The 18,149-nt window shown below is 40.7% G+C and overlaps 1 protein-coding gene across 1 annotated transcript in view; it reads left to right on the top strand.

The window, feature by feature from the left end:
- CDH18 (cadherin 18) overlaps nt 1–18,149 on the top strand; it is a 485,140-nt gene that overhangs the window by 412,534 nt on the left and 54,457 nt on the right. Inside the window, exon 8 of the mRNA XM_019541925.1 lies at nt 4,423–4,676. Coding sequence (XP_019397470.1) covers nt 4,423–4,676 — 254 coding nt within the window. The remainder of the gene's footprint in view (nt 1–4,422; nt 4,677–18,149) is intronic.

Genomic DNA, 18,149 nt, shown 5'->3' with positions numbered 1-18,149 from the left:
TAAATACAGCGTAAGAAGTATTTTCTTTGATTTACAAGTGACATTTCTGTTAATACAACCCAGGATACTGTTGACTTTTTTCCAATAGGAACATACCATTGGCTTATATTCAGCTTTGCCTCCCCCCCCACCATAATCCCCATGTCCTTCACTTCAGTATTGCAGGCAAGCCAGTCATTCCCCAGTCTATATTTGTGCATGCAATTGTTCTGTCCTAACTGCAGGACTTTGCACTTGTCCTTGCTGAATTTCATCTGATTAATTACAGACCATTTTTCTAGTCTGTCCAGGTCATTCTGGATCTTAGGTCTGTACTCTGTTACATCTGAAACTACCCTACTTGGGGTCATGTACAAATTTGCTAAGCATGCACTCAATCCTATTGTCTAAATCATTTAGGAAGATGTTGAACAATACCAGCTCCAGGATGGACCCCAGGGAAATTGTATTTGATAATTCTTTCCAGCTAGTCATTGATGACTGCTCATTGAGCATGATGATTCAACCAGTTGTGTACCCACCTTACATTATTTTCATCTACTCTGTATATCCTTCGCGTGTTTCAGGCCACAGCCTCAAAACTGAGGTCTTGGCCTGGCCTGTGTGACCAGCTGGTCACCCAGGTAAGTCAAGGCTAGCCTGAAGCCCCCAACAGGGCCTATCTCTCTGCCCCACTCACTGGCACTGGAGTGGATGGCCAGGGTCAGCTGACCATCTATTTCCACCATATAAACCCCTGAGTTGAAACAGGAAATGTCTGGGCAACAGAAAGCAACCTCATCTCAGATTGCTTCACTGTTCCCTCTGGCTCGTGCTGTGACTCTGTTCTCTGCTTGATCCCATGACGTCTCATCCTTATTTACTTTCTGGCTCTGTTCTCTGCTTAGTCTCCTGGCTTCTTGACCTAGCTTTCTCTCTGATTCTGCTCTCTGCCTGATTTCCTGGCTTTCCCGCTTAGCTTGTTCTTAGACCCCAGTTGCAGACTGATTTCTTGGCTTCTGACCTGGATTGTACCTGAATTAAGATCATTCCTCCTGACTCTGGTCAACACCTCAACGTTCAAGCGTCGCCAGACTTGGCAACTCAAAACCCAGCATCACAGCTTGTGATAATGTTGTAGGAGATAGTCAAAGATGGTGCCTTGCAATCTACAAAGTCTATCACTTCATCATAGAAGGAAATTAGGAAAGGCAGGCATGACTTCCTCTTGGTTGTTCCTGATCACTTGCTTCTCCTTTAGATGCTTCACAATATATTCCTTAAGGATCTGCTTCATGATTTTTCCGGGTGTCAAGGTCAACAGTTCCGTAATTTTTCAGAACCTCTTTCTTCTCTTTCTTAAAGATGAGCTCTGTATTTGCCCTTTTAACCAATTATCTGAGACCTTATCTGACCTTCACATATTCCCAAAAAGCGTATGCGATGGCTCTGAAATTACCTCAGCCAATTCCTTTAGTATCCTACAGTATATTCTATCCAGCACTGCCAATTTGAAAGCATCCATCTTACCTAAGTAATCCCTGTACTTTTTGCCATTATTATGGGATGCCTGACTCCTTCCCTATATTTGTTGTTGATTACTCTGATCATCTGGTAGCTGCCCTCATTTGTGCAGATGGAAATAAAAATACTTCAGCTTTTTCTGCATCATCTGTAACTAGATTACTTTCCACATTCGGTGGGGGGCCTATAGTTTCTATTACTGTTGACATACTTCTAGAGTCCCTCTTTCTTTTTTGGATTAATGCCATGATAATTGGCTAAATAATTACAGTCTCAGTCTCTTAAGTCAAAATGTATGAGATTTTCTAGGCCCTTCTATATCTTTTGTTAGAAACACAGTGAGTAAAAATTCCAGAAATTAGAAAGGCATTGCACTCAACACCTATTTATTTAATTTAGCCTTAGTTTTAATGTTTTTTTCTTAGGATAACTCCAGTAAACAAATATCTCATTAAGTTTATCCAGATTCTTGCAATCAGTTCTCACAATCAGTCAAGTGCAATCCTAGTCTAAGAAAGTGTAGCCTTTGGTTCTAGCTGAAAACTATGCACATTCTTCAGAAACAGGCAATTCCCACTTGAAACTTTTATTTGTACTCTGCAGATTTAAAAAATTACCATTCATTAGGTTGTAAATTAGGTTGACTAGAGTCTTACTCTGACTGAAGTACCGAAGTAAATAATAATATTTCATCATTGATTGTGAATGTCCAGGTAACTGATGATTGGAAGCTTCAGAGAATGTAGAAATGAGGGCATTGGTAAGTTTTTTGAGAAAATCAGTAGCTTCTGTCTTGAGTCAGTACAAAGTTTGTCAGCCATTTCCTGTCCATCAGAATAAATTTAGCAGTGATCAGTGACCCTTCTAACCAAATCCTTGAATCTAAATCCATTTAAATCAATGATAAACTTTCAACAGATGGGAGCAAGATGGGTCTAAACTAATGATGATTCCATAGGTATTTTCCAGGCTTTAAGTCAATAGAACTACAATATTTACATTCTTTGCTGAATTGAGACCAGAATGGGGCAGTTGTGACTCCCCTATATTGCAAAATTCTTTGATACTATGAAAGACTGAGGACAAAAAGATATGAGTGTCTTGTCTATTTATACAGATGATTGAAATTGATAACCAAAAAGCTGTCTGAAGTTCTGTCTTATTCAACTATTGTGAGTAAAACCTTTCATCTGATGACAGAACTAAACACAGTTGACCACATTCTGGAATTTCTTTTTTATTTCAATGATATTACTCCAATAATCAGAAATGTTACTGCAGTTGTAGCATACTACTCATGCACAAGTAGCTAAAATTCAATTTGTACAGGCAGCTTTCAATTTTATATATCCTAATGTTAAGTATGTGACTGCAAAGTTATTAATATCTTACTATAGTTTAATTTCTATGTAATATTCAAGGAGATGCTCAGAACTGAGAAAAAGAAGCAAACTTTAAATTAGAAAATGTATAGAAGGTCAGAAACTGGGCTTCTACAGAAGAAATTGTCCACTCAGAATGAGAGATAAGAGTGGTCTGTCTGATTGTCTTGCCTTTGGTAAAGAAGCCCAATTTCTTATTTCCATCCTGGTAATTTCCTATGAGTTCTATTACTCCCAGGCAGTAGACCCAGGAAGCATATGATCATACACTTATACCTATTCTGAGAATTACTCAAGTACATGCTTAAATCTAAGCACCTGCTAAAATTTCCCTATTTAACAATATACATGAATGCTTTCCTAGACAGGGACACTTTATGAATCAGATACTTAGGAAATGGGCTAAAATGCATTCTCACTTAAACACACAAATTAATTAGTGGTAAAGCAATTTGATCTGCATATTCACAGTCATTCTCTAACTGTTTTTAATGTTGGACAATAGAGGAAAAAGCTAAAAAAAATATGTAAATAAAAAAAATTCACATTATCCCAGAATGAGAATCAACTGTTCACAAATGGCACCTATCACAAACCCATCCACAGGGCACCCCCAGAAATTCTCCCCACTGTGCTGCCACTTGACCCACAGACCAAGATTGCCTTAAGATCTCTCTTTATCCCAGCAAGCCTCAACTCCACTATCCTTATACTGGACTCTGCAGCTGCTATAAGGGAATCTCTGCCAGGCCTGGATGGCCACCCTGTTGGGTTGTGAAAGAAATTGTAGGTTCCCCTTTTCATAGAAAGGGTTAAACTGGAATCGCTCACCCAGCAGTCACTTTTGCTACAGTAAGAAGACAAAACAGCAAATGGAGTGATAATATAAGAGAAAACAATTACACAAGCAAAACTGACCCTGGGTTTGGAGATAGAAATAAAAAGACAAGAAAAGTTTCTTACCTTCTCATTTGGCTATACCCTACCTCTCCTAAGACTGCTGTCAGTATTTTTAGAGATCAGCCTTCCTGCTGATTCTGCCAGCCATGACAGCTAGGGACCTTAGATTGCCCAAGCCTGGGATCATCCAAAGACAAAATATGTCCCCTAGATAACTTCCTAAACCACTTTTAACTACCACCACCTGACCCCCCGTCAACATTCTCATGAGTCACCAGAATCCTCTAAAAAATTCTGGTCACCCTGGGGCACCTGGAATTCTGTTGGCTGGTGGGCCATTTTTCTCCAATGCCTTTTCTATTCAGGATTTGATTTCACATGGTGAATCCCAAAGGCAGCTTGATTTTGGTGTGAATCTGCGGTAACCACATTCTGTTACACTCTGATCTGTGTTTCCTGAGATATCTTTGCTTTCTACTATGTGTATCTACACATTCCTATATGTAGAAGTGTCTACCATGTTAAGACAGCTGTCCCATAGGTTACAGTCTTTCCAAAAAGTTGAAAAGAAAATTTTATTGTGAGCAATTTAAGTCAAAACACACTATGGTAATGTCATGTCTCTCTTCTTTCACAGCCACTCAACTATGAAAAGAAGAAATCCTATACACTTAATATAGAAGGTGCAAATACCCACCTTGATGTTCGCTTCTCACATTTGGGACCGTTTAAGGATGTAACTATGCTGAAGATCATTGTTGGAGATGTGGATGAACCTCCACTTTTCACCATGCCTTCCTACATTATGGAAGTTTATGAAAATGCAAAGACCAGGACTGTTGTTGGTACAGTGACAGCACAAGATCCCGACAGTGCTAACAGCTTAGTAAGGTATAAGAAGTCCAAGTACTGAATTTACCTACTAAAGATGGGATCTGAAATGTGTAGGATGATCTCTCTCTTTAATCTATGCTAGACAAATGTAGGGGGAGTCTATTGTAAAAGGGAACAATGAGATATCTTTGTTCTTCCAGAAACAAATCATTTGGACAAAAACACACCCTTGAACAGGCAATACCTATTGGTATAAAAACACATCCAGACTGATATCATTGCTTTGTTGTCCTGCTGGTAAAAAATACAATACTTAGATGAATCTACCATCCAAGTAAGTTGACACTTTATTTTGGTGTCAGGAATGTTCATAACAGAAATGATCACAGGAGCTATTAGCCTAAATAACAGCCCTCAGGGGCAATCATTTTTTAAATTCTTGGTAGTAAAACCAAACAGCGAGTAACCAAATAGAACATATATTTTTATTTTCTGCAAGGAGGTGGAAAGTCTCTTTCTCCTACATTGCCCTGTAGCGTTTCAAGCATAACTTTCCATTCTTCATATTAGCCCAAACTGAAAGATGTTAAGTGTGTCCAACTCTGTGTGTAGGTAGATGTAGCTAGTAGTGATAGCATAATTGAGGAGAAGGAGGCTATTGTACAGTTTTTTTCAACCTACAGTGTCATGACAATCTTTATATGCTGTCTTCTTCAAATAGAGGATGGTGAACATTGGGTCCAAAGTTTTCTGTTCCAGCTTTGAAATGCAGTGAGGTTTTTAACTTTTTTAAAAATATTGTCTTTCCATTACTTCTGGTTATTTCCACTCTTTAGGATTTTCAGAAGTTTTCATTAAGTTTGTTTCACACTTCTAAAATCAGTGACCTTATTACTTTCTTTCTAGCTTCTCTTATTTATCTTATCTGCACATTTTATTGTGCTCACTTTAGTGACTGTATTTTTTTTAAGCACATCTCTTTATCTACTCATTCACATTTATTGCCTGCTCATTTATCCTGTTACATTTTAGGACAGCTGGATTTTTGGAAAAACAAGTCAACCCAGGGTTTTACTTTTATAGATGCTGTTGCTGAGATTTATGTTTGCAGCTATTCACTATACTTACCTAGCCTTCAGCATTCTGCTGTCCAAAGGTGCTTGAATGGTGTACTTGACCAGAATACACTGAGTTGGGCTTTAATTAAGCTGCATACAAACTTTTAGATACTCTAGGAGAATTTTCAGAAGTTTGTTCTCCTGGTAGAGAACCTAAATAATAACCACATGTGGAGACATTTAATTTATAGAATCATAGAAAGTTAAGGTTGGAAGGGACCTCAGGAGTTCATCCAGTCCAACCCCCTGCTCAAAGCAGGACCATCCCCAAAGCAGGATCATCCCAGCCAAAGCTGTGTCTTGCTGGGTTTTGAAAACTTCCAAGGATGGAGCTTCCATCACCTCTCTGGGTAATCTGTTCAACTGTTTTACTACCCACCTAGTGAGAAAATTCTTCCTAATAGCTAACCTAAACTCCCTTTGCTGTAACTTGAGACCATTGCTCCTTGTTCTGATGTCCTGAAGAGAGCTTGCAGTGCTGACACTGTGTAAAAGGAGGGTGGAGTGGGAGCCCTGTGCACGCATCTCAGCATGCTCTGTAGGCTCCCTTTTTACCACATGGCAGGAGTGCATAGGGCAGCCTTGATTGGCTGACCCAAATTGTCTATGGTCAGTCCATGTTTCCATTCAGCACAATGAAGAGATTATGAAGAGAGTGTGTTCTTTTCCTGCTAAAGCAGCAGAGTCCAGCAAGTGACATACTGTTTCCCTTGGGATGGTAGAGGGGCAGGGCAACTATGTTCTTTTCTGAGAGAAGCCACAGAATGTATAGATATTCATTGTCCCAGGAGAAACACTCCTGGGAGTGATTTAACCCTGTTTGTTCCCAGGTTATTTTTCTCCTGGAATGATCATTTTTGCTCTGGGAGAAAAAGTCTGAATATCTATACACTTGTGGTTTCCCTTGGGGGAGCAGAAACTGTCCCAGGACAAACTGAATGTCTGTACAAGGCCTTAAACTGCTCATATATTATAATGGCCTTCAAACAAAGAACCTCTTTAATCATAACTCTAGTTAATGGCATTTTTTCACACCATTTCATTGAAACTTCATCCATTGTTTTCTTTTGTTTTACTGTTTTTTTTTCTTTTCCCCAGAAATAGTTAAATCTTCTTTTGGGTAAAACTTATTTGTCAGTGCAAATACGCAGGGTTATCAATGTTTTCATTTTAATTAACTTCCATTAGAAAAATAACTGTCAAAATATAAAGAAAACACACCAAATTAATTGATAATATCTTGAAAATATTAAAAAATAGCCTGTATTTTGAGTCTGAAGATAGCTGGATTTAACAGTACAAAGGATAGCTATTTTCAACCAAAATTTATGGAAAGCATTCAAAATTCATGGAAAACATTTGAAATAGTGCCTATTCTAAGTCTAAAGAAAAGATACTTTATTGAAACTTCATTGAAGAGAATTGTTTTTGAGCATACACTTGTTCACAAGCTCTGGCATTTTTACTAGACCTCGCCAAATACAAATGAACATAGAAATAAAAGTGAAGTCTTTTCATACCTTGCTTTTAAGGGCTTCTCTTCTTTCCAGACCCTATAAACAGTCCAAGTAAACAAGTTGCAAATTACTTCAATAGGGATTAGCCTGGAAAGAACCTCTCCGTAATGGAGTAAAAAATGAGCAGTGGAACAGCTCCCTGTCTGCAACTACTGCCTCAGGGCTGCAGTGGTCCCTGAGGCAAATGCATCCTGACTTTGGGTAGTTGATCCTTCTCCTCACAGTGCATTCTCCCTAGTTTTCTTTGAAGCATTTTACCTGGATCTGCTCTGCATAGGCAAATTGGTTTTCAAGAAAAAATAAACCTACTTGACTACTCTCTAATCCCCTCTTCACCTATCTATATGGCAAAGGGTTACCGCACAATTTGAAAACTTTTGAGATATGATCACTCTGAGCTGATAGTCATTTGGTAAGAGAAGTATCTAATGCAGTGCTTGTCCCATTATTCTCATATGCTAATGAAGACTGTTGAATGTGTATGTGGTATGAGCTAACTTTCCTCAGATTAATTTAGTACCAGTAAGGCTGTATGTAGAAAATGGTCTTCCTTCACATTGGGTACATCTATACTTACATTTAATGTGAAGTGATACATTCTGGGGTTTATTGCTCCTAGGTACACTGCTTGAACATGTGCCTGGGAGCAATAAAACTTTAAATTTATTGCTGTTAGAACATGTGCCTGAGACTGCAGCATGTTGAGCTGGGTTGGAGCAGCCTTGGCTGGCACGGAGCCTGAGAGTCAACCTATCAGCCTGGGGCTGCTGCGCCTGGCTCATCATGCTGTGGCGGGCCTGGCTGGAGCATGAGGGATGCCTCAGTGTGGAGCTAGCCAGCAGGCAGGCCCCACGCTGAAGCACCTTTATGCCCCAGCCAGCCAGGTCAGCATCTACGCATGTGCTATGGGATTTTTTACTCTGGAGCAGGGTAGTATTTACAAGTACTATCCTGCTGAGGAGTAAATTAGTTTACTCTAGCCTAATAGGGGTGCATGTATAGATGCCGAGATGTTTGCTGTTCAGCTAATTAGCCCAAGTAATGTCTCACGTTAGATGTGCCCATTATGTTATAATCAAGAAAGTCCATGATGAAAAATGGTACTATAATGTTTAAAATATAATAATGTTGGCTATAGAGTTTCTGCTTTTGCTATGCACTATTTATCAACAGTTAAACTAGCACTATTTCCAGGAGGCAGACCAACCCATCAGTGAAGTAGCTGTCTCTTCTGAATATTTGTTACATATGTTTATTTTGTCATGTTTTAAAATGCCTACTCTGCAGGGCAGCGGGTGTCCCTGGCTAGCTGTTGCAAGAGTCCCCCATACAATGGGGCTCTAAAATTAACTAGTTCTCTATATGTAGGGTGACCATAGATCCCTGTTTGGCTGGAACACTTCTGGATTTTGGAGGTCACTCCCAGATGGCTGGTGAAAATAAAAATGAGCATCCCAGGCACAGGGCAGGGAGGCAGAGTAGCAGTAGTTTTGAAATAGGAAGCCCTTGCAAGCAGCAAAGTTGCTTAAAACAGGATATCTTGATTAGTGAAATGACCATTAAAAGGGGGAGATGATTAATATCTGTAAAATAAAGAACAACGGGTCATGTACAGTCTATTGACTCCCTTAGCTGCCTGATTATTGTGCTCATTGCATTGCCTGGTCCCTGCCTCTGCAGCAGAGCTGCTGACTTGACAGGTGAGGGGCAGGGGAGGAGGGAAGGGGGCAGTGTCTTGGATTTCACATTGCCCCATATGGTCAGTCTATCTATATGCTACTGGGCATGTCTACACATTCATTAATGCACAGTAGTTACTGTGCATTTAATTTAGTACTTGTATAATCAAATACTAAATAAATGTGCAGTAACCAGAGTCACTTCACAGTAGTGCCAGGCAAATGTCTTTTTAGTAATGCTATGGTGCAGTAGCCTAATAATACTGCACAGTAACATACTAGTACTGTTTGCGCTGTGTTGTGCTACTGTGCAGTATTATTAAGCTACTGCACAGTTACCATTTCATGTAGATGCACCCACTGTGATGCAAATAAGAAGACAGAAAAATATTCTCCACTTTTCAGTATCACAATCTGTATCACTATTTGGTTAAAAGATGCCTATTCTATTTTACAAGGTCCTTCGGTGGTTGATTAGGGAAGGTTTTGCTGCATTAGTATTTTAAAATTCAAAGCATTTTTGTGTTGCTCCCAAGCACTTTGTATGCTACTTTGCTATAATAAACTTCATTAGCCAGTGCTGAGACTGATTAACAATATGGAACTGAAGTAGCCTTAGCACTTTCCAAATTGCACTAGAAAATAAACTGCTTTCTCCCCCCACCCTTGTCATCATAGCTAAAAGATGATAATGCACTGAAGATTTGAATATGGAACAGAAATGGGCCACATGGTTCTGTTGCCTTTTATATAAAGCAGCTGCTTTATTTCCAGAAAATGTAGATGCATAAACCAGATTAAAGAAAGCTACAGAATTGGAAAAGTGCTTTCCCTGCGTGTCAGGCTGCTCATTTTATGAGAAGTTAGTAAAGGATATAGTAGATTCTTAGTGCTGCTCTTGGCTTTCCACTCTAATTGTTGTGTAGCATTATCACATAACAGATGACATATCATAGTGCTTAAGTTACTTGCTCTATTTCTAACCACCATCAGGTGGTTATCTGAGAGTGATAATAAATCTGAGAGTGGTATCTGAGAGTGGTAATAAACTCAAACTTGCTTCACCTCACTTTGAATTAAGTACTAACTTTCCATTCAGCTCTTTTAATAAATAAATAAATAAATAAATAAATAATGAATTACAGCTTCACAGGGCTACAGCAATTAGCATTATATAGGGAAATTAATTTGTATTTCAAATATCACAGGAAATACAGGAACCTATTTTAACTTTTGCAGGATTGCTAGTAAAATACAAGGATAATATGACAAATTACATTGTATCATACTTCAGAGGGCTGGAAAATTTTCAGTAGACGATATTATAAAAGGAAGAGTGAGTCGTGTAACAAATTATATCCTCTTGGAATTTAATGCATTATCAAAATTATTTCTGGGATCTTTGAGAACTTTTATAATCTCTAGAGAGATTGTCTTTATATACTGCACATCTGAATGCAAAGTTCTATATTTATTAGAAGTGAAACAAAAATGAAAACATAAAATTCTAAATCTTCCCTGAGTTTTGAAGCACTTGGCTCTAAAGTACCCAGACCCAAACCTCTTCTTGCACATTATAAACTCTGGTTCAGTTTTAGACTCTGAGGCATGAGTGTTGTGAGGTATGAAGAGTGAGGTACTGGAAAAGAGGGGAATATCACAAGAACTCTATTCCAATAGATTTCACTCTATCCTAGTATCTGGTCTTCCTTTAACCAACCACTGTCAAAGGGGAGGAAAATGGAAGCTACATATTCTAGCCCTTCCTAGAGGACTAAGCAGACATTTTGCATAGGCCCATGATTCTTGTGTCTTTTGGATGATATGTCCCGTGATCTGTGACAGGCTGGTGAATGTCACTTCTACACCTCCACATGCACACATTGCATGGGGGAGCAAAACAGAGTTACCTCCCACCAGAGGTTAATTATGTCAGTATGATCAGTGGCAAATTAATGCTCCAGAATCATTTATTTCTCTACAACTCTTTTATAGTATGAAACAGTATGGTAAAGATCCCGTATTAAAAAAAAAATCCCATATTAAAATCCAGGAATGTGGAATTTAAGTGGAGTGAAGGGCCCCACAGATAAAGTAACTCCTTATTTCATTTCTGAACATAGTACATATAAAGAGTTAAGAGACAAGTACCTGATATAATGTGAAGTGTACTGTACTGGTGCAGTAAAAAGCCAAAATAAGAATCTCAAATACAATATCTACACATTGTAGTGAAAAACCCTTTATAAAATAAAAAGTTTCCATTACAGATCATTATGGGCAAAAATATAATTCCATTATACTATGTAAAGTATGAGAAGACAGGCTCAATATGCAGTCAGGTAAGTTTCTTATTATAATCTTGGAGCTCATCTATGTGATCACTGTGAGAATAAGGTAAAAAACAAAACAAAACAAAGCAAAAGCCCCCCCAAACCTTGTCTAATACTGAGCATAGTATCTGAACAATAAGAACAGTAGGTCATGAAAGGTCCTTATTAGTCAGTGACCCAGAATATATATGTAGAAAAGGTTTGGTTTCATATTTTTAAATCATCATGCAGTCTAGATAGTGTGTCCTGCTTCCTCTTCTAATTCAGAGCTCTCTGTGAAGATCTTCCTTTAGTTATTTTGTGTTCTGTATAGACTGACCATTTCATCTTGCAGCATGTCATGTATCTGGTTTCTATGTATTTTATGAATATAAGCACTGTACTAAGAGAATCCTTCTGGATTTTGCAAGTCCTGCTTCCTAGCAGAGGACTACAGAAAAGATAAGAGTTCCTCCCTTTTGTTTAGCCTTAGAATTTAAAATGATAACCCTGCAATATGCATGGATCACATCTTATAGAAACTGCAACATCCTCCCATTTTGTATGTCTATGCACTTAGTGCCCTATTTAGCAGAGGGAAAGAGCCCACTGTCCTTTTTTTCTTCTTTCTCTTTTGCTTTTTCTATTCTTGCCAAATTATTTTCCCCAAAATTACAAACCCTGTCTGTAAATCACCCATTTTGTAGTGTTTGAGGCTAGGAATCATGTTCCTGCTCTGTCTGATTTGTTGTCTGCCTTTGCAAAGAAGGAGCACTCCTTCCTTTGTTGCTCTTTTTCCATCCCCCATCGTGTATTCCCAAAAGATTATAGCATAAGTCAAATCAAATGCCATGCAGTTGTGCCTCCCCCACAAGATATTGCCCCTGCCACCCCTGAAATACCTCTGGCTACCTGATGTAACATCTATAATCCTAAAAATGTACAGATTTTGTTTCTTGTTGAGGATTCTGGGCCTGAATTTTCACTTAACTAGTGGAATTGTACTGACTTCAGTATTCTTACAGCAATGTAAAACTGAGTTGTGTTTCCAACATGCTGTGGTTTTCATCAATCACATATTTTTGTGGCATAACAAAGGAATTTTTCAGCTGAACCAAAGTGGTTGACATCACCGTCCTTGCAGCATTTCCAAGGAATGGGTAGGATAAGGAAAACACAGGTGTAGAAAAATGTAGACAGGTCTAATTGTTGTAGTTTTAGCCAGGGTCTACTGCAGATAAAGGCCAAAAGAGCCAGGTCCCAGTGACAAGTGAGACCCGGGATCTCGGCTGATGTAACTTGTGTCTGAAAAGGGTGACTTGAAATCTTTGCAGACCAGGCTCCATATTATGCTCTTCAAACCACAGCCCCTTGCAGCAGAGAAGCTGAAGGAATACAGAAATAAATCAAGTCCTAGGCAGTAGGTTGGGAAGAGCTACCCAGCTTTATTGGTTGTATGGTGGGAGTCCTGTAACTGAGTGGACCTAGGTAAATGCCAGGTATGTGAGAATTATGGTGTAGGCCACATCTGCCTTGTCCCTGGCCTGTGCTTAATACTCACTCTAGTGTCCAGTACTTTTCCACCCACCCCCTTCCTCTTTCGTGAGCCTCAGAGTGTAGAGTCTGAAAACTGTGAAGGCCACACAAAAGGGGGAATGATTCCTTTTCCTTTGGACCTCCCTCTGTACCCAGCATACATTGTAGCTCTCTACAGTCAAGAATGGGGGAGTACTTCCATGATAGACTAGCACAATTAACAGAGAAGGATTTGCCAGAAAAAAGGAATAGAGCCTTTTGAGGTACTTTACTCAATTTGTAGGCAGAAGTGATAATCTTACAGTCTTCCTTGTAACTGCTGAGGTTAGACCAAAAACAGTAATCCAAACCAGCCCACCTCATCACATTCTTTAACGTGATGATATTTTCATGCACAGACAGCAGAGTGCTGTATGTTAAAGATTTGTATCGATCAAACTTTATATAAATTACCAAACAGAAGACAGAAAGGGTTAATTTCTTTAGTATGCGGTGGTTTTAAAATGTTTTTCCTGCCTTACATTTGAACGTATATTTATGAAGAAAAAGGCTTTGATATGATTTGAAACCTAATGAAGTTTCAGAACAGGTATCACTGTGATAGTATTTAATTTCTTAGATAGCATGACCCAATAGTAGGGCTGTGCAAAGCTTCGGGTGGTGATTCGATTCGGAGGAGATTTGGCCTGATTCAGTGGCTGAAGCTCCAAATCTGAATTGAATTGGAACCAATTTAAAGGTCCGAATCAATTCAAAGCTCTCCGAATCTTCAGAAAAGATTTAGAGAGCTGTGATGATTCAGGAGGTCCCCCATGGCTGCAGTGGGGAGCTGCAGCCAGAGTTTGAGCTGGTCAGTACTAGGGGCAGAAGCGGTAAGTGTGGGGCTTTTCTCTTTTTTTTTCTTAAAAGGCTGGAGCTGGCCTGGGCTTGACACCCATGTGAGGGCTGGGGGAGCTAGTGGGGGAGGGGGGGGAGGGGGCTTGTGTAGTGCCCCCCTGTGCAGCGTGGACCAGTGGGGGTCATCAAGGATTGTTCCCCCGCCGGGCAGCACCTGCAGAGTTGGGCCTTTTTTTCCCAAAGAGCTGGGAGCAAGGGCGGGTCTGGCAGCCATTGCTGGGCTGGGGGGAATGGGCCTGGCTGATTCAGCTGAATTGATTCAGGACGGTGATTTGAATCACCAAATTGAATCACTGTCCCCTGAATTGGCTGAATCCGAAGCGAATACTAGCTGCTTCACACAGGCCTAACCAATGCCTTCATATCCTATTTGCAAGCCAATTTTATGAACCTTTTTATGACTGGTTTCTATTGCTGGTTTGGGGGCAAACAATTTATACAGGGTTGCCTAGCTAGGATGCTTTCATATGTAAATCCATAAATGTACTGGGACAGCAACAAAGCTAGTTCCCAAATCTTTGCAAGGACAGTAGCAAAATTGTTACTTCTTCACTATAAGTAGCTCTTTATATAAATTCCTGTAAATACTGAAGTGTTGTTTCTACACCACAAGTCTCACAAAGGTAATGCAGACTCCATGCAACAGCTCACTAACCCCCAGCCACCTCAGTGGCTCTTCAGCCAAAAGATGCTGCCTTACCAGCAGCTGTGAAAGAGTTAACCCATGCTGCTTGCTATACTGGGGAGAAATGACAGCTGTTTTGGCAGCTGCTTTAGCATCATGTTTGCTTGCTTTTTTCCTTCCCTTTTCTATTCTAGTGAAAAAAAATCAGCTTCCCTGCTTAAGACATGCACCCCAGTTTTTGAGGGCTGATTTTTTTTAAGGGAAGTTGTGTGTGGTATGCAAGTGAATATTGTACTTCATTTTCATTTCATTAAGATAACAGGAGACGCTTCCCACATCTAATCCAGTGAATAACTTGGAGCTGGTTAACATAGTTGGCTTTTATCAGAGATAGGGATCACGAGCCCCAGCAAAAAGAGCGATGCATTCTTAATCTGCCCTGCCCTTGAAAGAATATCTTCTACAATATTCAAAAGGGTAGCACAGCACAAGTGGCACTTCCCACTGCTGGCACGAGTAAGCTGTTCTCAGTATCATTATTACTGATGTGCTTAATAGATGCCTTAAAGTTATTTCAATTTATTAAGGATTCTGGCTAAAAACCATGCTCCCAAAAACAACATAACAGACATACAACCATAATATCAATTTAAGCAAAGTTATACTTATTTGCTTGGTGTTGATTAGACTTGCAAGTAGGATCAGCAAATAGTACTCTAATATGTCCTTGCCACAAATAGACCATAAGAGATATATAGCTGAGAAGAAGTTACTGTAAATGAAAGAATGTGAAACAGTGTTGGAGAAATGTTTTGACTTTTCATATTGTTGGTCTATCCATTTTTAGTCTACAGAACCATGAAAATCTATCTGTCATTATTATTATCATTATTAATATTAATATAATTTATTAGCTCACAAGCAGTAGATAGTTTTTTTTTCCTATTACTTGTTCAAATAATTCAAGAATTTACAGACTTTAGATAATATTTCAGTACATTCATAAGTGTCCACTCCAGGGACTAACAAAAAATGAGTAGTTGCACATTACTGGTCTTTTAATATAGGTAGAATAGGATTTTATGGAGTTATTTTAGGCTAGGGACAGAAGTTACACATGAACTGGTTTAAGTGATCAGAAACTGGTTTAAACCTGTAACATAACAGAAGCTCAGTTCACATAAACCAGTTTCAAAGTGACCCAAACTGGTTTAAGACAAACCTGGTTGAATGTACTATCATACTTAACTGATTTGGGTCAAACCAGTGTATGCAACTCCTGTCCCAGACCCCTTATTGGTTTAAGTTAAACCTGAGTCCTCCAACATCCCAACAGGCTCTGCAGCCCTGGGCTCCAGAGAGCAGGGCTGGCCTTGCCTCGCTGATCTCTAGCCAGAGCTGGGGCAAGCACATGGTCAGATACATCCCAGCATGTCCCCGTTAAGGCAAAGTAGGCAGGGAGGGGATTAATTCTTCCTTCCTTCCCCTCCCCCTCACCATAGCAGGGGTCTATCTGTCTGTGGGTGAGCAGTGGAGGTGGTGGGCCAAGGCTGGCAGACCCCAGCTTCAGTCCCTGGGAGCAGAAGGGCGCAGAGGGAAGATTTAATGCTCTTCTTCCCTGCCCCCTTCCACTTAACAGGGCCATGTCAGGATGGCATCTGGCTACGCCCCCACCTCTGCCACTGGAGTAGCAAGGGCAGGGGGAGGGACAAGAGCTTGTCAGGGTGCCCTAGGGAACACAAGCATGGAGGGGTTTTATTCTCTACCTCCCTTCCCTGTCCCACTAATAGAGAGTGCAGCTGCTCCAGCAGCTGTCACTGACACGCAACTGCTGGGGAGGGCTCTGCCCCCACAGCACAGGCCAACCCTGCTCAGTCCTGGCTGCGGCAGCTGCATGGTGGGGCCAGCCCAGGCCCCAGTGGTTGCAGCTCAGTGGCAGCAAAGCTGAGTTCTATCAGTGAGAGCAGCCTGGCCAAGCATGCACAGGCGGTGCCTGGCTGGGCAGCGGGCAACCCAGACTGGCTCCAAGCTCACTTAGGTAGCTCGCTGTCCATGCGTGCTGGGCCAGGCTGCTGACTAAGCAGGGAGGAGATGGAGAGGGAAGAGTTCCCTTCTGGGGCCAGGCAGAACCACACACAGCCCCACTCCCCACCCTGTGGTGGTGGGGGAAAGGTAGGAGGAGGAGGGGGAAGAATCCCCCTCCAGCACTGCACAGAGGCCCCCTCCCTGTCCTAGGGTGGTGTGGGGTAAGAGTCCCCCTGCAGGGCTGAGCAGCAAAGCAGTGTGCCTGAGAGCAATCAGGGAGCCATTGGAGCAGGCAAGGCTCTCCCCCAACTCCTCCTTCTCCCACTACAGGGGTGTGGCCTTGCCCCTCTATGGCCCTGCTCCCTCTTCCCCCATCCTCCAAACCCTGCAGGCTAAAGTGGAGGTTTAAACGACTCTCAGTCATACTGAAGCCTTACGAGGCATGGCCACACCTCCCCTCAGCTCAACTTCCCTGTGGAAAGGAAGGGAGAGCTGCTGTAGCCTCTGGGCTTCTGGCCTGAGCCATTGCAGGCATATACCTGCATTTCTGGAATAAAAAGTGGATGTCTATTCACTTGCAAACTGGTTCAGTCTCTGCAGTTTAGACTAGCCTGCAAAGGTTGAATCCATTCAGTCTCAGGCTTTTTGAATGCCTGTCCTTTTCTGGATCAGTTTATTCAGAGTATTCTTCCTAATATTACTTTAATGTATATATTAGTCCAGATCCCATTTATTATGCACTGTGTGAGATCACACCTTAAGGGTATGTGCAAATATTAAACTTAAATCGACATGACTAGGGTTAGGTCAGTCTTAAATGCCAATCTGTGCAGTTAATAAGATTAGACTGGAGGAAAAAATGGCTGGTGAAAAATGAATTAGTTCACATGAGGAGGTGAACTAAGTTAGATGGGGAACAGATTGCCTTGATGTACCAAATGTCTGCACAGGTTTGGACTGCAGCCTCAGAGCTGGGAAAGCCCAGCCGCTCGCTCCAGCCCTGGGCCTGTCCTTCTACACACTCCTCCCCCCAACCTGGCTAGGCTATTTTTAGCCTTCTGACTCTCCCAGTCCCAGACAGACATCTCTCCCTGAGTTATCAGTAAACCTGGAGGTAGTCAAGAAACCTAGATAGAAGTCTGTAATTTGCTTAATTTGTTAAAAGCAATTTTAAAGGAATTATGCTTTGAAAATTATTGCTTGTCAGTCTCTTCCTTTGTGTTCCTTGACTCTTGTTTGCTTCCTTTTCTCACTTCAGAGTTCTCGCTTGCATTGCAAGGCAATATGCCAAGAAGCCAAAGCACTTAAACAGAGCTGTTTAGTTCCGCTTCTAGTCTAGTGTCAGTCGCAGCACTCATGCGTCAGCTATTTCTGATTCCACCATCCCTTAATATTACAAGGTATCTTATGCCATTATGTTTCAAAATCATGTCAAGAAGACATGTCATTCTGTAGGTACAGGAAATGAGCACTCTGAGGTACAATGGCAGCAAGTACTTAGCATTGACATTAATCATTCCCTCCCTTACCTCCTTATCTTACATCTTTACGTGTGTGTGTGTATATCTCTCTATCTATATATATATGTATGTATGTGTGCATGTATATGTGCATGTGTTTGTGTGTGTATATATGCGTGTATATGTATGTATGTATATGTGTGTATAGACACATGTATGTATATGTATATGTGTGCATGTATTAGGGATGTATGAAACAGGCTGTATTCAATTTGGATTCAGGGACAGTGATTCAATTTGTTGATTCAGATCACTGTCCCGATTCGATTTGGCCGAATCCAAATCTGAAGATTCGATGCTG

The sequence above is a fragment of the Crocodylus porosus genome, unplaced genomic scaffold (assembly GCF_001723895.1).
Source record: "Crocodylus porosus isolate Cpor-Errol unplaced genomic scaffold, CroPor_comp1, whole genome shotgun sequence".
Lineage (NCBI taxonomy): Eukaryota > Metazoa > Chordata > Crocodylia > Crocodylidae > Crocodylus > Crocodylus porosus.
The sequence above is the reverse complement of the archived record's forward strand: the minus strand, read 5'-3'. Positions and strand labels throughout refer to the sequence as shown.